Source organism: Pseudorasbora parva, chromosome 25 (genome assembly GCF_024679245.1).
Source record: "Pseudorasbora parva isolate DD20220531a chromosome 25, ASM2467924v1, whole genome shotgun sequence".
Classification (NCBI taxonomy): Eukaryota; Metazoa; Chordata; class Actinopteri; order Cypriniformes; family Gobionidae; genus Pseudorasbora; species Pseudorasbora parva.
The window spans coordinates 27,208,727-27,236,007 of NC_090196.1; the positions used below are offsets into that span (position 1 = coordinate 27,208,727).

At 33.7% G+C, this 27,281-nt stretch overlaps 1 protein-coding gene across 3 annotated transcripts in view; it reads left to right on the forward strand.

Annotated features, from left to right (window-relative positions):
• The window catches only part of myo5ab (myosin VAb), a 109,206-nt gene that overhangs the window by 8,567 nt on the left and 73,358 nt on the right, over positions 1–27,281 (forward strand). For 2 of the 3 annotated variants that reach the window (XM_067437002.1, XM_067437003.1), the window contains exons 7-22: positions 594–675; positions 869–976; positions 2,200–2,306; positions 2,448–2,713; positions 2,791–2,872; positions 2,967–3,107; positions 3,197–3,322; positions 3,414–3,497; positions 3,880–4,014; positions 5,233–5,330; positions 5,409–5,495; positions 6,791–6,899; positions 7,447–7,658; positions 7,812–7,968; positions 8,875–9,114; positions 9,204–9,398. In XM_067437002.1, the coding sequence (XP_067293103.1) occupies positions 594–675; positions 869–976; positions 2,200–2,306; positions 2,448–2,713; positions 2,791–2,872; positions 2,967–3,107; positions 3,197–3,322; positions 3,414–3,497; positions 3,880–4,014; positions 5,233–5,330; positions 5,409–5,495; positions 6,791–6,899; positions 7,447–7,658; positions 7,812–7,968; positions 8,875–9,114; positions 9,204–9,398 (2,229 nt within the window). Of the gene's footprint in view, positions 1–593; positions 676–868; positions 977–2,199; positions 2,307–2,447; positions 2,714–2,790; positions 2,873–2,966; positions 3,108–3,196; positions 3,323–3,413; positions 3,498–3,879; positions 4,015–5,232; positions 5,331–5,408; positions 5,496–6,790; positions 6,900–7,446; positions 7,659–7,811; positions 7,969–8,874; positions 9,115–9,203; positions 9,399–27,281 lie in introns of those variants that run through there. The other variant, XM_067437004.1, reaches the window with a different exon arrangement.

The window sequence follows — 27,281 nt, forward strand, 5'->3', positions numbered from 1 at the left end:
AATAAAGTGTGTCACCTTAAATGAATAACTGTTTCTTGACTGCCTGAATCAAGTCGTCAGTAATTTCAGTATTATGTCTTCACAAACCAACGTAGCTTTGTCACAAATTTGGCATAATGCCATTGGCTTCCCCTAAACTTGTTTTTTAAATGTTGAGTTGAGCGTTCGTGGCTTGACTTTTTCCAAGATGGCTGCTGTCCGTAAATGCGTAATGTACTGGCTTTATAAAGTATCTTTTTATTAAACTGTTTGTACACTTACAAAGTTCTCAATGCTTCGGTTTGCATGTAGGGACCCTCATTATGCTGCTGTGTTAGTGTGAGGCTATTTTGAGCCTTGTTAGTGGTATTAACTAGCGATTTAATTTTACTACTCTGTGTAAAATAGACTAGCGTTATAAGCTAATCTGTTTTTAGAGATAAAACTCTTTACATTAGATTTTCATGAAAACGCATCCCGGAGAACGATCTACTCGGTAACCATCTGTTAATTACCCCTAGGTTCATTTTTCACCGGAGTTGTCCATTAAGAATAGGGGCACTGGGAATGTCAAGACTTGCACTAAAGTGATCAGTGTCTGTTTTCTGTTGTAGGCGAGTGAGGAGAGGAACTATCACATCTTCTATCAGCTGTGTGCCTGCGCACATTTACCTGAGTTTGAACCTCTAAAGTTAGGTAATGTGGTACCCACTCTGGATTGTGATCTTAAATAACAGTCAAGTAAATCATATACTTGGTTATAATGGGTTAAATACATTACTGTAGGTTTTACATCAACCGACAGCTAATATTGTGTAGTAAGAAAATCTGTTCATCACTTCCCCTCAGGGTGGACTTCTTTCCTTCAGTAACCAGTCTTTTTTTTAAGGTAGCGCTGATGACTTTCCCTACACTAACCAAGGCAGAAGTCCCGTCATCGAGGGAGTGAATGACCTGAAGGAGATGCAGGCCACAAAGAAAGCCTTTTCAATGCTGGGTATGAATATTTTACCTTTCTATGTGCCATATGCTGCTTTGAGCACCAGAATCCTTTGTTTCTCTTTTATTGTCTTAACTTATTATCAAAATGATAAAAAGGGTCACATCTTTTATAATTGTTTTTAAATAATTTATTTAACCTAATTGTAACAGTTGTGTACATTTTTTGTAGGAATCTTTAATGAATAGAAAGTTCAAAAGAACAGTATTTATCTGAAATAAAAAGCTTTTGTAAAATTGCACTACCATTCAAATGTTTTGGTTTGGTAAGAATTGTTTTTTGGGAAAGAACTTAAAGAAATCAATACATTTATTTAGCATGGCTGCATTAAATTGATCAAGTGACAGTATAGACATTATAATGTTGCAAAAGCTTTTAGATAAATGCTGTTCTTTTGAACTTTCTATTCATAATAATAATTTAAAAAAAAGTTAACTATTTCAACATTGATAATAGTCATAAATGTCTCTTGAGCAGCAAATCAACATAAGAATGATTTCTGAAGGATCATGTGACACTGAAGACTGGAGTAATGATGCTCAAAATTCAGCTTTGCATCACAGGAATAAATGACATTTTAAAATGTATTCAAATAGAAAACAGTTTTTTTTATATTTGAATAATATTTTACAATTTTACAGCTTTTTGTATTTCTAATACCATAAAATGCTGCCTTGGTGAACAGAACAGACTTCTTTAAAAACATTACAACTTTTTTATACTTTTTTTTTTACTGGTCAGGTTTCAGAAGACCCAATAGGCATTAGTATAAAAATGGACATGTAAAAAAAAAAAACGATTCACTTGTCTAACATTGTAGACATTTATAAGCCATTTTGCAGCTTACTTTAAAGCAGTGGTCTCAAACTCTATTTCTGGAGGGCCACTGCTCTGCACACTTTTGCTCAACCCTAATAAAACACCTCATCCAGCTGATCAAGGTCTTCAGGGTAACTAGAAACATACAAGCAGGTGTGAGTTGAAGCTGGATGGAGGTAAATTGTGCAGAACTGTGGCCCTTCAGGAATTGAGTTTGAGACCACTGCTTTAAAATCTTTTTGGACTAGGGAGGAAATTAAATTGCTTTAATTCCTACATTTTGCCGAAAAGATCAAGCAGAGTTCAATTCCTCATGATATGAATCTGTTTAATGGTTCTTCACATAATGGTTCTTAGTTTAGTCATTCAACCACAAACATGCCAGTATCTGCTGATTCCAGGAATCACTGAAGCACACCAAATGGGTCTGTTCCAAATCCTGTCTGCCATTCTTCATCTCGGAAATGTAGAAGTGAAGGAGCGTGGATCTTCTAGCTGTGCTATCTCTGTGAGTCGCAGTGAGAATGGAAGAAGAAATTATTTCTTTGATTCACATTTTGCAAAGTCACTTTGAACAAAAGTGTTAAATCTGCACGTAAAGGCATTTCCACGCATTGATTCCACACTATATTGTTTGCGTTTTGTCCAGGATGAAAACGGACACCTGGCGGTGTTTTGTGACCTCACTGAGGTTTCGTACGAGTCCATGGCTCACTGGTTGTGTAATAAAAAACTCAAGACCGCCACAGAAACCCTAAACAAGCCTGTTACCCTTTTGGAAGCCATGAACGGTCGTGACGCTCTCTCGAAACACATTTACGCCAAGCTCTTCTCCTGGATCGTCGACCAGGTCAACAAAGCCCTGAGCACTTCCTCCACACCAAACTCGTTCATCGGCGTCCTAGATATCTATGGGTGGGTGAGCTGCCTCTTCATACTTTATTCATTATAAAAATACAGTTGAAGGAAATTTTGTGAACTGTTATGTCCAGGTTTGAGACGTTCGAGATGAACAGCTTTGAGCAGTTCTGCATCAACTACGCCAATGAGAAGCTCCAGCAGCAGTTTAACATGGTCAGCATTTTCAAACATGTGTCAGCTGCTCCAGCATTCACGAAATAGTCATGTCCAAGCACATCACCACTCACAGAAAGCATTTCCCCTCCAGCACGTGTTCAAACTGGAGCAGGAGGAGTACATGAAGGAGCAGATACCATGGACGCTCATTGATTTCTACGACAACCAGCCCTGCATCAACCTGATCGAGGCCAAGATGGGCTTGCTAGATCTTTTAGACGAAGAATGCACTGTAAAAAACATTATTAAACCACAATTGTTAGATAATTTGCAGTGTTTTTTGTGATGAACTTCTCAAATTTCTTAAATTGATGCATCCAGATGCCAAAAGGTTCAGATGAGTCATGGGCGCAAAAGCTGTACAACACTCACCTAAAGAAAAGCTCTCATTTTGAGAAGCCGCGTATGTCTAACGCAGCTTTCATCATACTGCACTTTGCAGACAAGGTACATGGAGGAAAATATGTAGCTGTTATGTGGTCATATAGAAATTTCTAGAAGTCAATCCCATTTTATCTATCTCTGTATTTCTTTTTAGGTTGAATACCAGTGTGATGGATTTCTGGAGAAAAATAAAGACACAGTCAATGAAGAGCAAATTAATGTGCTGAAGGCTAGCAAGGTGTGTTTACCTCAGCATAGCTCACTGAGCATTTTTCTGGCACAGAAATTCAGCTTCTAGTGCTCCACAGGAGCATGTTTCAGCTTGCAAAATGTTATTCTCTATTCCCCCAGTGACCTTAAAAGTAGAGTTATGATTTTACTTGGCTTTGGGAGAAGTATCTCCACCTGCTGTTTGGTTAATAAACACCATTTATTCCTAGATATGTGGTTCTCAGCTGGTGGGTAGCAACCCAAAATGGGTGATTATAAGAGCAGAAGATGGAGTCAAATGCAAATAAACCATTGAGAATTACTAATCTAGAGTGTGATCACCAATTGTAGCATACAAGTAAGATGTCATGCATATCATCTGTTATAAAGGCTCTCTGGTTTCCTTACAGTTTGCCTTGCTGGTTGAGCTCTTCCAGGATGAGGAAACACCTGCAGCCCAGAGAACCACAGCACCGCCTGGTCGGCCAAAGATTGGACGGGCCACTCAGTCTTTTAGGGAGCATAAGAAATCGGTTGGACTGCAGGTTAGAGTTGACCAACAAAGCCCAGATCCATCACTGTCATTAATTACTCACCCTCATGTCTTTCCAAACCCTTCAGACCTTTATTCATCTTTAGAACACAACTTTTTGAGGAAATCAGATTTCTGAACCACCCATAGACAGAAACGTCATTGCAACTTTCAAGGTCCAAAAAGGTAGTAAAGACATTGTTAAAATAGTCCATGTGACTACAGTGGTTCAACCTTAATGTTATGAAGAAACGAGAATTAAGTTTGAACCACTGGAGTCACATCATGTCAAGTCACCTTTATTTATATAGCGCTTTTACAATGACGATTGTTATAAAGCAGCTTCACAGTGTTAAACAGGAAAATATTGCGCCAAAATTTGATTCAGCAGTACAATCGTTCTGGAGAAAACGGTGATGTTATCAGCTTATTTTAATTTATCATATAGCAACAATGTGGGCAGATCGGTGATATAGCTAAAACAGTTAATTTAGTTATTCATTTTAATTGTATATTTAGTTTAAAACTTAAATCGAAATATTAGTGTCCCCAACTGAGCAAGCCAAACCAAAGGCGACAGTGGCAAGTAACCAAAACTCCATCAGGGCATCCTAGAGAGAAATAAACCTAGGAAGAAACCAGGCTCAGTCGGGGTGCCAGTTCTCCTCTTGCCTATTAACAAACAGTGAATGATGATTATTCTGTTAATCTTACAGGTCAGAAATCATATTAGATCGGAATATTTGAATGTTCGAGGTATCACGCAAGAGACGGGTTTATTAAATGGACATTTTTAACAATGTCTTTACTACCTTTCTGGGCCTTGAAAGATGCAATGACGTTGCTGCCTATGGTTGGTTCAAAAAGCCCTCGGATTTCATCAAAAATATCTTCATTTGTGTTCTGAAGATGAACAAAGGTTGTATGGGTTTGGAACGACATTGTAAAATATATTCAAGTAGAAAGTCATTTTAAATTGTAAAACTAATAATTTATAATATTATCCTGGTTTTTACTGTATTCTTGATCAAATAAATACAGCTTTAGTATTAAAAGTATTGTACATGCACCTTTTTCCTCATTCATAAAGAAAATTAATGGAAAAATTACTTTCAGAGCCAAGGCTGCTGAAAAAGCACTGTTGTGCTCTAATAGAATGGGTATCATTTACCCAAATCCCCTCATAGAAAAGGTGTTGGTTTTCTGACGTTTTCCTTCCTCCTGTTTTCAGTTCCGGAACTCTTTGCACCTGCTCATGGACACGCTAAACGCCACCACCCCACACTACGTGCGCTGCATCAAGCCAAATGACATTAAAGCCCCCTTCATGTCAGTAAGCTGAGTTCAGAGATAATGCACCATTATGTAATACGGGTCATTATAGTTTCTTTCTCTTTCTGTCTCTAGAATGGACCCCCATCGAGCCGTTCAGCAGCTGAGAGCATGTGGAGTCCTAGAGACCATTCGTATCTCAGCCACAGGCTTCCCTTCCAGGTGCTTATTCAATGACATGTCTTACCATGGTGAACACAATTTCACCAAGTTTCGCCTTCCTGAAAGGACACCTTTGTTGATCCTGGATCGACACCTTTGTTGACAATCCAATCAATCAATCAATCAACCAATCAGTTGCCATTTAAGTGACAAGTTTACAGTTTGTCACATTTTGCCTACAACTAGGGTTGGGCTTTTCTACATCAGTGTTATTCATCGTTCATTTCCCTCTGATTTTAGGGATAAGTTATGGGTAGGGTTAGGTTTAGGGATGGGTTTAAATCTAAATTCTCAGACAGAAATGTTGTTCCAGGATCAACTAAACATGTTGATTCATGAACATGTCTTTCTTGGCAAAATCACTGTGACTGTCTTACTAGTGTCCATTCTTTTTGGAGTCTGATTAGTTGTGATCAACCAAGGGAACCAGTCAGATGTGACTAACTCAGAAGTTCACCAAGCTATTAGTTATGCTAATAGTTCATCCAAGGTTTCCCAGCAGAACATTGCCCAAAGCATCACACTGCCTCCGCCGGCTGGCCTTCTTCCTATAGTGCATCCTGGGGCCATGTGTTGCCCAGGTAAACAACGTACCCGGCCATCCACGTGATGTAAAAGAAAACGTGATTCATCAGACCAGCACACCTTCCTCCATTGCTCTGTGGTCCAGTTCTGATGCTTACGTGCCACTGTTGGTGCTTTCAGCGGTGGACAGGGGTCAGCATGGGCACTCTGACTGGTCTGCGGCTATGAAGCCCCATTCACAACAAACTGATGCACTGTGTATTCTGACACCTTTCTATCAGAACCAGCATTAACTTCTTGAGCAATTTGAGCTCCAGTAGTTTGCCATGACCCTTTTGCCGGTTCACCACTGTTCCTTCCTTGGAGCACTTTTGATAGAGATTGACCACTAGAGACTGGGAACACCCCACAAGAGCTGCAGTTTTGGCGATGCTCTGACCCAGTCGTCTAGCCATCACAATTTGGCCCTTGTCAAACTTGCTCAAATATTTACGCTTGGCCATTTTTCCTGCTCATCAACTTTAAGGACAAAATGTTCACTTGCTGCTGAATATATCCCACCCACTATCAGGAGCCATGATGAAGAAATAATCAGTGCTATTCACTTCACCTGTCAATGGTCATAATGTTATGCCTTGGAATTTTATGTTATCTTTATAGTCATCATCCTTGGTGTGAACAGGCCAAAGATTGTAATTAGTTCTACTAACCCAGCTCTAAATATGATCTGGAATCTGTGTTTTAATACTGCTTTAACTCCCTCTGGTCAGGTGGACTTACCAGGAGTTCTTCAGTCGCTATCGTGTTCTAATGAGAAAGAAAGATTACCTCTCAGACAGGAAGTTAACCTGCCAGAGTGTCCTAGAACGGCTTGTGCAGGTATCAAAATTGTCTTTGTAAACATCTATACAAAGAGCATGTATTGTGCCACAAAAAAAACCTAGGCTGGTTTAAGATGGTCTTTGTTGGTTTCTGTCATTTCCTCACCCTCAAGTTGTTCCAAACCTGTATGAATTTCTTTTGTTCTGCTGAACACCAAAAAACATATTTTGAAGAATGTGTGTGACCAAACAGTTGACGGTAGGCATTGACTTCCGTAGTATGGAGGAAAAATATACAATGGAAGTCAATGGGTCCCATCAACTGTGTGGTTACCGACATTCTTCAAAATATCATCTTTTGTGTTCAGCAGAAGAAAGAAACTCATAAAGGTTTGAAAAAACTTGAGGGTGTGGAAATGATGACGGAAATATCATTTTTGGGTGAACTATCCTTTTAAGCTGATCTTCCACCCAAAAAGAGCCCAGAACCCCTTCTCAAACCATCTAAAAAACAGGTATTCTGACTGTGCTGGTCCATCTACAAACCAGTTTAGGTGTTTTTTTTTTCTTTCTCAATCTAATGATACTACGTTCCGTCTCTACAGAACAAAGATAAATACCAGTTTGGAAAAACAAAGATCTTCTTCCGGGCCGGACAGGTGGCTTACCTGGAAAAGCTGAGGGCAGACAAACTCCGTACGGCCTGCATCCAGATCCAAAAAACCATCCGGTGTTGGGTGGCCCGCAAGAAGTACCTACGCATTCGCCAGGCGGCCATTACCTTGCAGAGATACACGAGAGGACACCAGGCTCGATGGTGGATGATGCTTGCAAATTTTGTAGATTTACTTTGTGAAATGAGCTAAGCGTAAACTTGAGTACTCTATATTTATTACTGGAGACTTTTACCTGTCTATCAGTTGCTGGTTGGAAACTGAACCAACAATGTGTTTTATCTTCCCTCGATTAGCCTGTGCAATAACCTGAGAAGGACGCGGGCTGCAGTGATCTTTCAGAAGAACACGCGCATGTGGGCGGCGAGACGACAGTATCTGCGACAGAAAGCGGCAGCGGTTCTCATTCAGAGGCTGCTGCGTGGATATGCAGCCAGACTGGAGCACAAACGGGTACGAGGCCAAAAGCATTTGATTGCCTTGCATAGCAGACTGGACTGTTATTTCTTAGTAGAGAGTTGCTAATTATCATTCATTGAAAGGTGCAGTCACACTAAAAATATTTACTCACAGCACATATGCAACAGGATATGATGTCATGCAACAGGGATTCTGTTTCAGACTGAATAATAGTACATTTTTAATTTTATTATCTACTCCAGTTTTCCTTCAACACAGATTGAATTAATGTGAAACTGCCCAAATCAATCTGTTTTCTGTTGATCTTTTTGTTATATAAAAGTTGACATGGAATTAGATTGACCTTATTTATAACCCTCTCTCTCAATCAAGTTTTTTGCCGTCTCAATCAGAAATATGTTAAATTCCGGCAGAGCTGGACAGTATTGAAGTACTTTTACTTTTCAAGTAAAAAGTAAGTATGTACTTTATCAGTGTTCTTCTTTGGAAAACTTTTACTTGACAACATTCCAAAACCCAATATTGTACTTTTTACTGCAATACATTTCAATTTAAATATCATTTAATACTTAATTACATTAAAATGTAGTACTGCATACTTTTACTCAAGTGAAAGTAATTCAAAGTTTTACTTGAGTAAGTTTTACAAGTAAAAAAGTACTACATTTTTAATGTAATTAAGTATTAAGGGTAAGAAAACAACAACTTTTGTGAGATGTAGTGCAGTAAAAAGTATGACATTATATATTATGCTTTGGAATGTAGTGAAGTAAACATTTTCCAAAGAAAAACACTGATAAAGTATACTTAAATTTACTTGAGTAGAAAACTAATAAAAATACTCCACTACTGTCCGCCTCTGAATTCCGGAGTTGTGAATGCCTTTTAATGTTGAATTGGGGATGAAACAGAGTTTTGTCATCTTGTTTTCTTGCACAGTTGGTGTTCGAGCACAAGGCTTTACTGATCCAGCGCTGGGTGCGTGGCTTCCTGGCCCGCTGGCACTTCCGTCGCATCAAGCGTGCCGTGGTGTACCTGCAGTGCTGCGTGCGCAGGATGCTGGCCCGTCGAGAGCTCAAGAAACTCAAGATTGAAGCCCGATCGGTCGAGCACTACAAGACGCTCAATGTCGGTATGGAGAACAAGATCATGCAGCTGCAGAGGAAACTGGATGAGCAGGTATCCTTTGTCAACGTTTTATTCTCAGGACACTTGCACTGATGTATGAGGAATACATGCTTGATTAGCAATGTGTCATGTGTCTTCAGCATAAAGAGAACCGAGAGCTTTCTGAGCAAATAAGTGCACTTGAGAGCCACAGCGCTGGTGAGATGGAGAAGTTGCATATGCAGCTCAAGACTCTAGAGGAGCTGAAAGAAGAGGCCAGTCACAGCAGAGACCTGGTGACATCATTACAGGAGGAGCTGGAATCGGTCCGGCAGGAGCTGGAGAAGAACAAAGAGGTACAAATTAGATATTTGTTTTATTTTGTTGTTTTTTATTTAATTTTATATTTTTAATTTTTATTATTATATATTGTCATTTAACAACCATGTCATGAATACATATAACACTACTGTTACTTTTAAAAATAAATTAATTAATAATTTTATTCAGCGAGGACACATTACATTGATCAAATCTGACATTTTATAATGCTACTAAGGATTTCTAGTTCAAATAAATGCTGCTATCTGTGTCAGGGTTTACAAAAATATATTTAGCAGCACAACTGTTTTCAACACAAATGTTCAAAAATCAGCATATCAAAATGATTTCTGAAGGATCATGTGACGCTGCTTTTTCAGTATCATTACTCCAGTCTTCAGCTTTGTTTCATAGTAATGAATTTTAAATATAAATATTTTTTAAAAATATATATTTAACTGTTTTCTTATTTTTATCAAGCACATGCAGTCTTGATAAGCTTAAACTTCCAAAAATTATAAAAATCTAACTGACCCTAAAGTTTTAAACAGCAGTGTGTGTGGATGACAAATATTGTAATTTTTGTGGTATTATGCTGCCTTCATGTGCTATCGGAATTGTTGTAAATTTGCGTTTCCTAGTTAAAAATTTCACATGAACACCCTCTGTCTTGTTTACCATTGGGAATTTTGGAAATAATTTTGATACCCAAATTCCCGAAATGGGCGTGCCATTAACTTTAAACATAGAAATCATCACATGAAGTCAAAATTGATAAAAATTCAAAATTACGACAGTGTTTACTGACACAAAAGTGAAAATTATTCAATTATCACAGGAAGTCAAAATGGACAAAAATTCTAAATTACGACAGTGTATACCATGACAGAAAAGTGCAAATTATTCAATTAACACAGGAAGTCAAAATGGACAAAAATTCTAAATTACGACAGTGTATACCATGACAGAAAAGTGCAAATTATTCAATTATCACATGAAGTCAAAATGGGCAAAAATTCTAAATTACGACAGTGTATACCATGACAGAAAAGTGCAAATTATTCAATTATCAAAGGAAGTCAAAATGGGCAAAAATTCTAAATTACGACAGTGTATACCATGACAGAAAAGTGCAAATTATTCAATTATCACAGGAAGTCAAAATGGGCAAAAATTCTAAATTACGACAGTGTATACCATGACAGAAAAGTTTAAATTATTCAATTATGACATGAAGTCAAAATGGACAAAAATTCTAAATTACGACAGTGTATACCATGACAGAAAAGTGCAAATTATTCAATTATCACAGGAAGTCAAAATGGACAAAAATTCTAAATTACGACAGTGTATACCATGACAGAAAAGTGCAAATTATTCAATTATCACAGGAAGTCAAAATGGACAAAAATTCTAAATTACGACAGTGTATACCATGACAGAAAAGTGCAAATTATTCAATTATCACCTGAAGTCAAAATGGACAAAAATTCTAAATTACGACAGTGTATACCATGACAGAAAAGTGCAAATTATTCAATTATCACAGGAAGTCAAAATGGACAAAAATTCTAAATTACGACAGTGTATACCATGACAGAAAAGTGCAAATTATTCAATTATCACAGGAAGTCAAAATGGACAAAAATTCTAAATTACGACAGTGTATACCATGACAGAAAAGTGCAAATTATACAATTATCACATGAAGTCAAAATGGGCAAAAATTCTAAATTACGACAGTGTATACCATGACAGAAAAGTGCAAATTATTCAATTAACACAGGAAGTCAAAATGGACAAAAATTCTAAATTACGACAGTGTATACCATGACAGAAAAGTGCAAATTATTCAATTATCACAGGAAGTCAAAATGGGCAAAAATTCTAAATTACGACAGTGTGTACCATGACAGAAAAGTGCAAATTATTCAATTATCACAGGAAGTCAAAATGGACAAAAATTCTAAATTACGACAGTGTATACCATGACAGAAAAGTGCAAATTATTCAATTATCACCTGAAGTAAAAATGGACAAAAATTCTAAATTACGACAGTGTATACCATGACAGAAAAGTGCAAATTATTCAATTATCACCTGAAGTCAAAATGGACAAAAATTCTAAATTACGACAGTGTATACCATGACAGAAAAGTGCAAATTATTCCATTATCACAGGAAGTCAAAATGGACAAAAATTCTAAATTACGACAGTGTATACCATGACAGAAAAGTGCAAATTATTCAATTATCACAGGAAGTCAAAATGGACAAAAATTCTAAATTACGACAGTGTATACCCTGACAGAAAAGTGCAAATTATTCAATTATCACAGGAAGTCAACATGGACAAAAATTCTAAATTACGACAGTGTATACCATGACAGAAAAGTGCAAATTATTCAATTATCACAGGAAGTCAAAATGGACAAAAATTCTAAATTACGACAGTGTATACCATGACAGAAAAGTGCAAATTATTCAATTATCACAGGAAGTCAAAATGGACAAAAATTCTAAATTACGACAGTGTATACCATGACAGAAAAGTGCAAATTATTCAATTATCACAGGAAGTCAAAATGGACAAAAATTCTAAATTACGACAGTGTATACCATGACAGAAAAGTGCAAATTATTCAATTATCACCTGAAGTCAAAATGGACAAAAATTCTAAATTACGACAGTGTATACCATGACAGAAAAGTGCAAATTATTCAATTATCACAAGAAGTCCAAATGGACAAAAATTCTAAATTACGACAGTGTATACCATGACAGAAAAGTGCAAATTATTCAATTGTCACAGGAAGTCAAAATGGACAAAAATTCTAAATTACGACAGTGTATACCATGACAGAAAAGTGCAAATTATTCAATTGTCACAGGAAGTCAAAATGGACAAAAATTCTAAATTACGACAGTGTATACCATGACAGAAAAGTGCAAATTATTCAATTGTCACCTGAAGTCAAAATGGACAAAAATTCTAAATTACGACAGTGTATACCATGACAGAAAAGTGCAAATTATTCAATTATCACCTGAAGTCAAAATGGACAAAAATTCTAAATTACGACAGTGTATACCATGACAGAAAAGTGCAAATTATTCAATTATCACCTGAAGTCAAAATGGACAAAAATTCTAAATTACGACAGTGTATACCATGACAGAAAAGTGCAAATTATTCAATTATCACAGGAAGTCAAAATGGACAAAAATTCTAAATTACGACAGTGTATACCATGACAGAAAAGTGCAAATTATTCAATTATCACCTGAAGTCAAAATGGACAAAAATTCTAAATTACGACAGTGTATACCATGACAGAAAAGTGCAAATTATTCAATTATCACCTGAAGTCAAAATGGACAAAAATTCTAAATTACAACAGTGTATACCATGACAGAAAAGTGCAAATTATTCAATTATCACAGGAAGTCAAAATGGACAAAAATTCTAAATTACGACAGTGTATACCATGACAGAAAAGTGCAAATTATTCAATTATCACACGAAGTCAAAATGGACAAAAATTCTAAATTACGACAGTGTATACCATGACAGAAAAGTGCAAATTATTCAATTGTCACAGGAAGTCAAAATGGACAAAAATTCTAAATTACGACAGTGTATATATACCATGACAGAAAAGTGCAAATTATTCAATTGTCACAGGAAGTCAAAATGGACAAAAATTCTAAATTACGACAGTGTATACCATGACAGAAAAGTGCAAATTATTCAATTGTCACCTGAAGTCAAAATGGACAAAAATTCTAAATTATGACAGTGTATACCATGACAGAAAAGTGCAAATTATTCAATTATCACCTGAAGTCAAAATGGACAAAAATTCTAAATTACGACAGTGTATACCATGACAGAAAAGTGCAAATTATTCAATTATCACCTGAAGTCAAAATGGACAAAAATTCTAAATTACGACAGTGTGTACCATGACAGAAAAGTGCAAATTATTCAATTATCACCTGAAGTCAAAATGGACAAAAATTCTAAATTACGACAGTGTATACCATGACAGAAAAGTGCAAATTATTCAATTATCACCTGAAGTCAAAATGGACAAAAATTCTAAATTACGACAGTGTATACCATGACAGAAAAGTGCAAATTATTCAATTGTCACAGGAAGTCAAAATGGACAAAAATTCTAAATTACGACAGTGTTATACCATGACAGAAAAGTGCAAATTATTCAATTATCACAGGAAGTCAAAATGGACAAAAATTCTAAATTACGACAGTGTATACCATGACAGAAAAGTGCAAATTATTCAATTATCACAGGAAGTCAAAATGGACAAAAATTCTAAATTACGACAGTGTATACCCTGACAGAAAAGTGCAAATTATTCAATTATCACAGGAAGTCAACATGGACAAAAATTCTAAATTACGACAGTGTATACCATGACAGAAAAGTGCAAATTATTCAATTATCACAGGAAGTCAAAATGGACAAAAATTCTAAATTACGACAGTGTATACCATGACAGAAAAGTGCAAATTATTCAATTATCACAGGAAGTCAAAATGGACAAAAATTCTAAATTACGACAGTGTATACCATGACAGAAAAGTGCAAATTATTCAATTATCACAGGAAGTCAAAATGGACAAAAATTCTAAATTACGACAGTGTATACCATGACAGAAAAGTGCAAATTATTCAATTATCACCTGAAGTCAAAATGGACAAAAATTCTAAATTACGACAGTGTATACCATGACAGAAAAGTGCAAATTATTCAATTATCACAAGAAGTCCAAATGGACAAAAATTCTAAATTACGACAGTGTATACCATGACAGAAAAGTGCAAATTATTCAATTGTCACAGGAAGTCAAAATGGACAAAAATTCTAAATTACGACAGTGTATACCATGACAGAAAAGTGCAAATTATTCAATTGTCACAGGAAGTCAAAATGGACAAAAATTCTAAATTACGACAGTGTATACCATGACAGAAAAGTGCAAATTATTCAATTGTCACCTGAAGTCAAAATGGACAAAAATTCTAAATTACGACAGTGTATACCATGACAGAAAAGTGCAAATTATTCAATTATCACCTGAAGTCAAAATGGACAAAAATTCTAAATTACGACAGTGTATACCATGACAGAAAAGTGCAAATTATTCAATTATCACCTGAAGTCAAAATGGACAAAAATTCTAAATTACGACAGTGTGTACCATGACAGAAAAGTGCAAATTATTCAATTATCACCTGAAGTCAAAATGGACAAAAATTCTAAATTACGACAGTGTGTACCATGACAGAAAAGTGCAAATTATTCAATTGTCACAGGAAGTCAAAATGGACAAAAATTCTAAATTACGACAGTGTATACCATGACAGAAAAGTGCAAATTATTCAATTATCACAGGAAGTCAAAATGGACAAAAATTCTAAATTACGACAGTGTATACCATGACAGAAAAGTGCAAATTATTCAATTGTCACAGGAAGTCAAAATGGACAAAAATTCTAAATTACGACAGTGTATACCATGACAGAAAAGTGCAAATTATTCAATTGTCACAGGAAGTAAAAATGGACAAAAATTCTAAATTACGACAGTGTATACCATGACAGAAAAGTGCAAATTATTCAATTGTCACCTGAAGTCAAAATGGACAAAAATTCTAAATTACGACAGTGTATACCATGACAGAAAAGTGCAAATTATTCAATTATCACCTGAAGTCAAAATGGACAAAAATTCTAAATTACGACAGTGTGTACCATGACAGAAAAGTGCAAATTATTCAATTATCACCTGAAGTCAAAATGGACAAAAATTCTAAATTACGACAGTGTGTACCATGACAGAAAAGTGCAAATTATTCAATTGTCACAGGAAGTCAAAATGGACAAAAATTCTAAATTACGACAGTGTATACCATGACAGAAAAGTGCAAATTATTCAATTATCACAGGAAGTCAAAATGGACAAAAATTCTAAATTACGACATTGTATACCATGACAGAAAAGTGCAAATTATTCAATTATCACAGGAAGTCAAAATGGACAAAAATTCTAAATTACGACAGTGTATACCATGACAGAAAAGTGCAAATTATTCAATTGTCACAGGAAGTCAAAATGGACAAAAATTCTAAATTACGACAGTGTATACCATGACAGAAAAGTGCAAATTATTCAATTATCACAGGAAGTCCAAATGGACAAAAATTCTAAATTACGACAGTGTATACCATGACAGAAAAGTGCAAATGATTCAATTATCACAGGAAGTCAAAATGGACAAAAATTCTAAATTATGACAGTGTATACCATGACAGAAAAGTGCAAATTATTCAATTATCACAGGAAGTCAACATGGACAAAAATTCTAAATTACGACAGTGTATACCATGACAGAAAAGTGCAAATTATTCAATTATCACCTAAAGTCAAAATGGACAAAAATTCTAAATTACGACAGTGTATACCATGACAGAAAAGTGCAAATTATTCAATTATCACCTGAAGTTAAAATGGACAAAAATTCTAAATTACGACAGTGTATACCATGACAGAAAAGTGCAAATTATTCAATTATCACCTGAAGTCAAAATGGACAAAAATTCTAAATTACGACAGTGTATACCATGACAGAAAAGTGCAAATTATTCAATTGTCACAGGAAGTCAAAATGGACAAAAATTCTAAATTACGACAGTGTATACCATGACAGAAAAGTGCAAATTATTCAATTGTCACCTGAAGTCAAAATGGACAAAAATTCTAAATTACGACAGTGTATACCATGACAGAAAAGTGCAAATTATTCAATTATCACCTGAAGTCAAAATGGACAAAAATTCTAAATTACGACAGTGTATACCATGACAGAAAAGTGCAAATTATTCAATTATCACCTGAAGTCAAAATGGACAAAAATTCTAAATTACGACAGTGTGTACCATGACAGAAAAGTGCAAATTATTCAATTATCACCTGAAGTCAAAATGGACAAAAATTCTAAATTACGACAGTGTGTACCATGACAGAAAAGTGCAAATTATTCAATTGTCACAGGAAGTCAAAATGGACAAAAATTCTAAATTACGACAGTGTATACCATGACAGAAAAGTGCAAATTATTCAATTGTCACAGGAAGTCAAAATGGACAAAAATTCTAAATTACGACAGTGTATACCATGACAGAAAAGTGCAAATTATTCAATTATCACAGGAAGTCAAAATGGACAAAAATTCTAAATTACGACAGTGTATACCATGACAGAAAAGTGCAAATTATTCAATTGTCACAGGAAGTCAAAATGGACAAAAATTCTAAATTACGACAGTGTATACCATGACAGAAAAGTGCAAATTATTCAATTGTCACAGGAAGTAAAAATGGACAAAAATTCTAAATTACGACAGTGTATACCATGACAGAAAAGTGCAAATTATTCAATTGTCACCTGAAGTCAAAATGGACAAAAATTCTAAATTACGACAGTGTATACCATGACAGAAAAGTGCAAATTATTCAATTATCACCTGAAGTCAAAATGGACAAAAATTCTAAATTACGACAGTGTGTACCATGACAGAAAAGTGCAAATTATTCAATTATCACCTGAAGTCAAAATGGACAAAAATTCTAAATTACGACAGTGTGTACCATGACAGAAAAGTGCAAATTATTCAATTGTCACAGGAAGTCAAAATGGACAAAAATTCTAAATTACGACAGTGTATACCATGACAGAAAAGTGCAAATTATTCAATTATCACAGGAAGTCAAAATGGACAAAAATTCTAAATTACGACATTGTATACCATGACAGAAAAGTGCAAATTATTCAATTATCACAGGAAGTCAAAATGGACAAAAATTCTAAATTACGACAGTGTATACCATGACAGAAAAGTGCAAATTATTCAATTGTCACAGGAAGTCAAAATGGACAAAAATTCTAAATTACGACAGTGTATACCATGACAGAAAAGTGCAAATTATTCAATTATCACAGGAAGTCAAAATGGACAAAAATTCTAAATTACGACAGTGTATACCATGACAGAAAAGTGCAAATTATTCAATTATCACAGGAAGTCAAAATGGACAAAAATTCTAAATTATGACAGTGTATACCATGACAGAAAAGTGCAAATTATTCAATTATCACAGGAAGTCAACATGGACAAAAATTCTAAATTACGACAGTGTATACCATGACAGAAAAGTGCAAATTATTCAATTATCACCTAAAGTCAAAATGGACAAAAATTCTAAATTACGACAGTGTATACCATGACAGAAAAGTGCAAATTATTCAATTATCACCTGAAGTTAAAATGGACAAAAATTCTAAATTACGACAGTGTATACCATGACAGAAAAGTGCAAATTATTCAATTATCACCTGAAGTCAAAATGGACAAAAATTCTAAATTACGACAGTGTATACCATGACAGAAAAGTGCAAATTATTCAATTGTCACAGGAAGTCAAAATGGACAAAAATTCTAAATTACGACAGTGTATACCATGACAGAAAAGTGCAAATTATTCAATTGTCACCTGAAGTCAAAATGGACAAAAATTCTAAATTACGACAGTGTATACCATGATAGAAAAGTGCAAATTATTCAATTGTCACCTGAAGTCAAAATGGACAAAAATTCTAAATTACGACAGTGTATACCATGACAGAAAAGTGCAAATTATTCAATTATCACAGGAAGTCAAAATGGACAAAAATTCTAAATTACGACAGTGTATACCATGACAGCAAAGTGCAAATTATTTAATTATCACAGGAAGTCAAAATGGACAAAAAATCTAAATTACGACAGTGTATACCATGACAGAAAAGTGCAAATTATTCAATTATCACAGGAAGTCAAAATGGACAAAAATTCTAAATTACGACAGTGTATACCATGACAGAAAAGTGCAAATTATTCAATTAACACAGGAAGTCAAAATGGACAAAAATTCTAAATTACGACAGTGTATACCATGACAGAAAAGTGCAAATTATTCAATTAACACAGGAAGTCAAAATGGACAAAAATTCTAAATTACGACAGTGTATACCATGACAGAAAAGTGCAAATTATACAATTATCACCTGAAGTCAAAATGGACAAAAATTCTAAATTACGACAGTGTATACCATGACAGAAAAGTGCAAATTTTTCAATTGTCACAGGAAGTCAAAATGGACAAAAATTCTAAATTACGACAGTGTATACCATGACAGAAAAGTGCAAATTATTCAATTATCACCTGAAGTCAAAATGGACAAAAATTCTAAATTACGACAGTGTATACCATGACAGAAAAGTGCAAATTATTCAATTATCACCTGAAGTCAAAATGGACAAAAATTCTAAATTACGACAGTGTATACCATGACAGAAAAGTGCAAATTATTCAATTGTCACAGGAAGTCAAAATGGACAAAAATTCTAAATTACGACAGTGTATACCATGACAGAAAAGTGCAAATTATTCAATTATCACAGGAAGTCTAAATTACGACAGTGTATACCCTGACAGAAAAGTGCAAATTATTCAATTATCACAGGAAGTCAACATGGACAAAAATTCTAAATTACGACAGTGTATACCATGACAGAAAAGTGCAAATTATTCAATTATCACAGGAAGTCAAAATGGACAAAAATTCTAAATTACGACAGTGTATACCATGACAGAAAAGTGCAAATTATTCAATTATCACAGGAAGTCAAAATGGACAAAAATTCTAAATTACGACAGTGTATACCATGACAGAAAAGTGCAAATTATTCAATTATCACAGGAAGTCAAAATGGACAAAAATTCTAAATTACGACAGTGTATACCATGACAGAAAAGTGCAAATTATTCATTTATCACCTGAAGTCAAAATGGACAAAAATTCTAAATTACGACAGTGTATACCATGACAGAAAAGTGCAAATTATTCAATTGTCACAGGAAGTCAAAATGGACAAAAATTCTAAATTACGACAGTGTATACCATGACAGAAAAGTGCAAATTATTCAATTATCACAGGAAGTCAAAATGGACAAAAATTCTAAATTACGACAGTGTATACCATGACAGAAAAGTGCAAATTATTCAATTATCACAGGAAGTCAAAATGGACAAAAATTCTAAATTACGACAGTGTATACCCTGACAGAAAAGTGCAAATTATTCAATTATCACAGGAAGTCAACATGGACAAAAATTCTAAATTACGACAGTGTATACCATGACAGAAAAGTGCAAATTATTCAATTATCACCTGAAGTCAAAATGGACAAAAATTCTAAATTACGACAGTGTATACCATGACAGAAAAGTGCAAATTATTCAATTGTCACAGGAAGTCAAAATGGACAAAAATTCTAAATTACGACAGTGTATACCATGACAGAAAAGTGCAAATTATTCAATTATCACAGGAAGTCAAAATGGACAAAAATTCTAAATTACGACAGTGTATACCATGACAGAAAAGTGCAAATTATTCAATTATCACAGGAAGTCAAAATGGACAAAAATTCTAAATTACGACAGTGTATACCCTGACAGAAAAGTGCAAATTATTCAATTATCACAGGAAGTCAACATGGACAAAAATTCTAAATTACGACAGTGTATACCATGACAGAAAAGTGCAAATTATTCAATTATCACAGGAAGTCAAAATGGACAAAAATTCTAAATTACGACAGTGTATACCATGACAGAAAAGTGCAAATTATTCAATTATCACAGGAAGTCAAAATGGACAAAAATTCTAAATTACGACAGTGTATACCATGACAGAAAAGTGCAAATTATTCAATTATCACAGGAAGTCAAAATGGACAAAAATTCTAAATTACGACAGTGTATACCATGACAGAAAAGTGCAAATTATTCAATTATCACAGGAAGTCAAAATGGACAAAAATTCTAAATTACGACAGTGTATACCATGACAGAAAAGTGCAAATTATTCAATTATCACCTGAAGTCAAAATGGACAAAAATTCTAAATTACGACAGTGTATACCATGACAGAAAAGTGCAAATTATTCAATTGTCACAGGAAGTCAAAATGGACAAAAATTCTAAATTACGACAGTGTATACCATGACAGAAAAGTGCAAATTATTCAATTGTCACCTGAAGTCAAAATGGACAAAAATTCTAAATTACGACAGTGTATACCATGACAGAAAAGTGCAAATTATTCAATTATCACAGGAAGTCAAAATGGACAAAAATTCTAAATTACGACAGTGTATACCATGACAGAAAAGTGCAAATTATTCAATTATCACCTGAAGTCAAAATGGACAAAAATTCTAAATTACGACAGTGTGTACCATGACAGAAAAGTGCAAATTATTCAATTATCACCTGAAGTCAAAATGGACAAAAATTCTAAATTACGACAGTGTATACCATGACAGAAAAGTGCAAATTATTCAATTATCACCTGAAGTCAAAATGGACAAAAATTCTAAATTACGACAGTGTATACCATGACAGAAAAGTGCAAATTATTCAATTGTCACAGGAAGTAAAAATGGACAAAAATTCTAAATTACGACAGTGTATACCATGACAGAAAAGTGCAAATTATTCAATTATCACCTGAAGTCAAAATGGACAAAAATTCTAAATTACGACAGTGTATACCATGACAGAAAAGTGCAAATTATTCAATTGTCACAGGAAGTCAAAATGGACTAAAATTCTAAATTACGACAGTGTATACCATGACAGAAAAGTGCAAATTATTCAATTATCACAGGAAGTCAAAATGGACAAAAATTCTAAATTACGACAGTGTATACCATGACAGAAAAGTGCAAATTATTCAATTGTCACAGGAAGTCAAAATGGACAAAAATTCTAAATTACGACAGTGTATACCATGACAGAAAAGTGCAAATTATTCAATTATCACAGGAAGTCAAAATGGACAAAAATTCTAAATTACGACAGTGTATACCATGACAGAAAAGTGCAAATTATTCAATTGTCACAGGAAGTCAAAATGGACAAAAATTCTAAATTACGACAGTGTATACCATGACAGAAAAGTGCAAATTATTCAATTGTCACAGGAAGTAAAAATGGACAAAAATTCTAAATTACGACAGTGTATACCATGACAGAAAAGTGCAAATTATTCAATTGTCACCTGAAGTCAAAATGGACAAAAATTCTAAATTACGACAGTGTATACCATGACAGAAAAGTGCAAATTATTCAATTATCACCTGAAGTCAAAATGGACAAAAATTCTAAATTACGACAGTGTACACTGTACCATGACAGAAAAGTGCAAATTATTCAATTGTCACAGGAAGTCAAAATGGACAAAAATTCTAAATTACGACAGTGTATACCATGACAGAAAAGTGCAAATTATTCAATTATCACAGGAAGTCAAAATGGACAAAAATTCTAAATTACGACAGTGTATACCATGACAGAAAAGTGCAAATTATTCAATTATCACAGGAAGTCAAAATGGACAAAAATTCTAAATTACGACAGTGTATACCATGACAGAAAAGTGCAAATTATTCAATTGTCACAGGAAGTCAAAATGGACAAAAATTCTAAATTACGACAGTGTATACCATGACAGAAAAGTGCAAATTATTCAATTATCACAGGAAGTCAAAATGGACAAAAATTCTAAATTACGACAGTGTATACCATGACAGAAAAGTGCAAATTATTCAATTATCACAGGAAGTCAAAATGGACAAAAATTCTAAATTATGACAGTGTATACCATGACAGAAAAGTGCAAATTATTCAATTATCACAGGAAGTCAACATGGACAAAAATTCTAAATTACGACAGTGTATACCATGACAGAAAAGTGCAAATTATTCAATTATCACCTAAAGTCAAAATGGACAAAAATTCTAAATTACGACAGTGTATACCATGACAGAAAAGTGCAAATTATTCAATTATCACCTGAAGTTAAAATGGACAAAAATTCTAAATTACGACAGTGTATACCATGACAGAAAAGTGCAAATTATTCAATTATCACCTGAAGTCAAAATGGACAAAAATTCTAAATTACGACAGTGTATACCATGACAGAAAAGTGCAAATTATTCAATTGTCACAGGAAGTCAAAATGGACAAAAATTCTAAATTACGACAGTGTATACCATGACAGAAAAGTGCAAATTATTCAATTGTCACCTGAAGTCAAAATGGACAAAAATTCTAAATTACGACAGTGTATACCATGACAGAAAAGTGCAAATTATTCAATTGTCACAGGAAGTCAAAATGGACAAAAATTCTAAATTACGACAGTGTATACCATGACAGAAAAGTGCAAATTATTCAATTGTCACCTGAAGTCAAAATGGACAAAAATTCTAAATTACGACAGTGTATACCATGATAGAAAAGTGCAAATTATTCAATTGTCACCTGAAGTCAAAATGGACAAAAATTCTAAATTACGACAGTGTATACCATGACAGAAAAGTGCAAATTATTCAATTATCACAGGAAGTCAAAATGGACAAAAATTCTAAATTACGACAGTGTATACCCTGACAGAAAAGTGCAAATTATTTAATTATCACAGGAAGTCAAAATGGACAAAAAATCTAAATAACGACAGTGTATACCATGACAGAAAAGTGCAAATTATTCAATTATCACAGGAAGTCAAAATGGACAAAAATTCTAAATTACGACAGTGTATACCATGACAGAAAAGTGCAAATTATTCAATTAACACAGGAAGTCAAAATGGACAAAAATTCTAAATTACGACAGTGTATACCATGACAGAAAAGTGCAAATTATTCAATTAACACAGGAAGTCAAAATGGACAAAAATTCTAAATTACGACAGTGTATACCATGACAGAAAAGTGCAAATTATACAATTATCACCTGAAGTCAAAATGGACAAAAATTCTAAATTACGACAGTGTATACCATGACAGAAAAGTGCAAATTATTCAATTGTCACAGGAAGTCAAAATGGACAAAAATTCTAAATTACGACAGTGTATACCATGACAGAAAAGTGCAAATTATTCAATTGTCACCTGAAGTCAAAATGGACAAAAATTCTAAATTACGACAGTGTATACCATGACAGAAAAGTGCAAATTATTCAATTATCACCTGAAGTCAAAATGGACAAAAATTCTAAATTACGACAGTGTATACCATGACAGAAAAGTGCAAATTATTCAATTGTCACAGGAAGTCAAAATGGACAAAAATTCTAAATTACGACAGTGTATACCATGACAGAAAAGTGCAAATTATTCAATTATCACAGGAAGTCAAAATGGACAAAAATTCTAAATTACGACAGTGTATACCATGACAGAAAAGTGCAAATTATTCAATTATCACAGGAAGTCAAAATGGACAAAAATTCTAAATTACGACAGTGTATACCCTGACAGAAAAGTGCAAATTATTCATTTATCACAGGAAGTCAACATGGACAAAAATTCTAAATTACGACAGTGTATACCATGACAGAAAAGTGCAAATTATTCAATTATCACAGGAAGTCAAAATGGACAAAAATTCTAAATTACGACAGTGTATACCATGACAGAAAAGTGCAAATTATTCAATTGTCACCTGAAGTCAAAATGGACAAAAATTCTAAATTACGACAGTGTATACCATGACAGAAAAGTGCAAATTATTCAATTATCACAGGAAGTCAAAATGGACAAAAATTCTAAATTACGACAGTGTATACCATGACAGAAAAGTGCAAATTATTCAATTATCACAGGAAGTCAAAATGGACAAAAATTCTAAATTACGACAGTGTATACCATGACAGAAAAGTGCAAATTATTCAATTATCACAGGAAGTCAAAATGGTATACACTGTCGTAATTTAGAATTTTTGTCCATTTTGACTTCCTGTGATAATTGAATAATTTGCACTTTTCTGTCATGGTATACACTGTCGTAATTTAGAATTTTTGTCCATTTTGACTTTAGGTGATAATTGAATAATTTGCACTTTTCTGTCATGGTATACACTGTCGTAATTTAGAATTTTTGTCCATTTTGACTTCCTGTGACAATTGAATAATTTGCACTTTTCTGTCATGGTATACACTGTCGTAATTTAGAATTTTTGTCCATTTTGACTTCCTGTGACAATTGAATAATTTGCACTTTTCTGTCATGGTATACACTGTCGTAATTTAGAATTTTTGTCCATTTTGACTTCCTGTGATAATTGAATAATTTGCACTTTTCTGTCATGGTATACACTGTCGTAATTTAGAATTTTTGTCCATTTTGACTTCCTGTGATAATTGAATAATTTGCACTTTTCTGTCATGGTATACACTGTCGTAATTTAGAATTTTTGTCCATTTTGACTTTAGGTGATAATTGAATAATTTGCACTTTTCTGTCATGGTATACACTGTCGTAATTTAGAATTTTTGTCCATTTTGACTTCCTGTGATAATTGAATCATTTGCACTTTTCTGTCATGGTATACACTGTCGTAATTTAGAATTTTTGTCCATGACAGAAAAGTGCAAATTATTCAATTGTCACAGGAAGTCAAAATGGACAAAAATTCTAAATTACGACAGTGTATACCATGATAGAAAAGTGCAAATTATTCAATTGTCACAGGAAGTCAAAATGGACAAAAATTCTAAATTACGACAGTGTATACCATGACAGAAAAGTGCAAATTATTCAATTGTCACAGGAAGTCAAAATGGACAAAAATTCTAAATTACGACAGTGTATACCATGACAGAAAAGTGCAAATTATTCAATTGTCACAGGAAGTCAAAATGGACAAAAATTCTAAATTACGACAGTGTATACCATGACAGAAAAGTGCAAATTATTCAATTGTCACCTGAAGTCAAAATGGACAAAAATTCTAAATTACGACAGTGTATACCATGACAGAAAAGTGCAAATTATTCAATTATCACCTGAAGTCGAAATGGACAAAAATTCTAAATTACGACAGTGTATACCATGACAGAAAAGTGCAAATTATTCAATTATCACATGAAGTCAAAATGGACAAAAATTCTAAATTACGACAGTGTATACCATGACAGAAAAGTGCAAATTATTCAATTATCACCTGAAGTCAAAATGGACAAAAATTCTAAATTACGACAGTGTATACCATGACAGAAAAGTGCAAATTATTCAATTATCACAGGAAGTCAAAATGGACAAAAATTCTAAATTACGACAGTGTATACCCTGACAGAAAAGTGCAAATTATTCAATTATCACAGGAAGTCAAAATGGACAAAAATTCTAAATTACGACAGTGTATACCATGACAGAAAAGTGCAAATTATTCAATTATCACAGGAAGTCAAAATGGACAAAAATTCTAAATTACGACAGTGTATACCATGACAGAAAAGTGCAAATTATTCAATTATCACAGGAAGTCAAAATGGACAAAAATTCTAAATTACGACAGTGTATACCATGACAGAAAAGTGCAAATTATTCAATTATCACAGGAAGTCAAAATGGACAAAAATTCTAAATTACGACAGTGTATACCATGACAGAAAAGTGCAAATTATTCAATTATCACCTGAAGTCAAAATGGACAAAAATTCTAAATTATGACAGTGTATACCATGACAGAAAAGTGCAAATTATTCAATTATCACCTGAAGTCAAAATGGACAAAAATTCTAAATTACGACAGTGTATACCATGACAGAAAAGTGCAAATTATTCAATTATCACCTGAAGTCAAAATGGACAAAAATTCTAAATTACGACAGTGTGTACCATGACAGAAAAGTGCAAATTATTCAATTGTCACCTGAAGTCAAAATGGACAAAAATTCTAAATTACGACAGTGTATACCATGACAGAAAAGTGCAAATTATTCAACTGTCACAGGAAGTCAAAATGGACAAAAATTCTAAATTACGACAGTGTATACCATGACAGAAAAGTGCAAATTATTCAATTGTCACAGGAAGTCAAAATGGACAAAAATTCTAAATTACGACAGTGTATACCATGACAGAAAAGTGCAAATTATTCAATTGTCACAGGAAGTAAAAATGGACAAAAAATCTAAATTACGACAGTGTATACCATGACAGAAAAGTGCAAATTATTTAATTGTCACAGGAAGTCAAAATGGACAAAAATTCTAAATTACGACAGTGTATACCATGACAGAAAAGTGCAAATTATTCAATTAACACAGGAAGTCAAAATGGACAAAAATTCTAAATTACGACAGTGTATACCATGACAGAAAAGTGCAAATTATTCAATTATCACAGGAAGTCAAAATTGACAAAAATTCTAAATTACGACAGTGTATACCATGACAAAAGTGCAAATTATTCAATTGTCACAGGAAGTCAAATTGGACAAAAATTCTAAATTACGACAGTGTATACCATGACAGAAAAGTGCAAATTATTCAATTGTCACCTGAAGTCAAAATGGACAAAAATTCTAAATTACGACAGTGTATACCATGACAGAAAAGTGCAAATTATTCAATTATCACAGGAAGTCAAAATGGACAAAAATTCTAAATTACGACAGTGTATACCATGACAGAAAAGTGCAAATTATTCAATTATCACAGGAAGTCAAAATGGACAAAAATTCTAAATTACGACAGTGTATACCATGACAGAAAAGTGCAATTTATTCAATTGTCACAGGAAGTCAAAATGGACAAAAATTCTAAATTACGACAGTGTATACCATGACAGAAAAGTGCAAATTATTCAATTGTCACAGGAAGTCAAAATGGACAAAAATTCTAAATTACGACAGTGTATACCATGACAGAAAAGTGCAAATTATTCAATTGTCACAGGAAGTCAAAATGGACAAAAATTCTA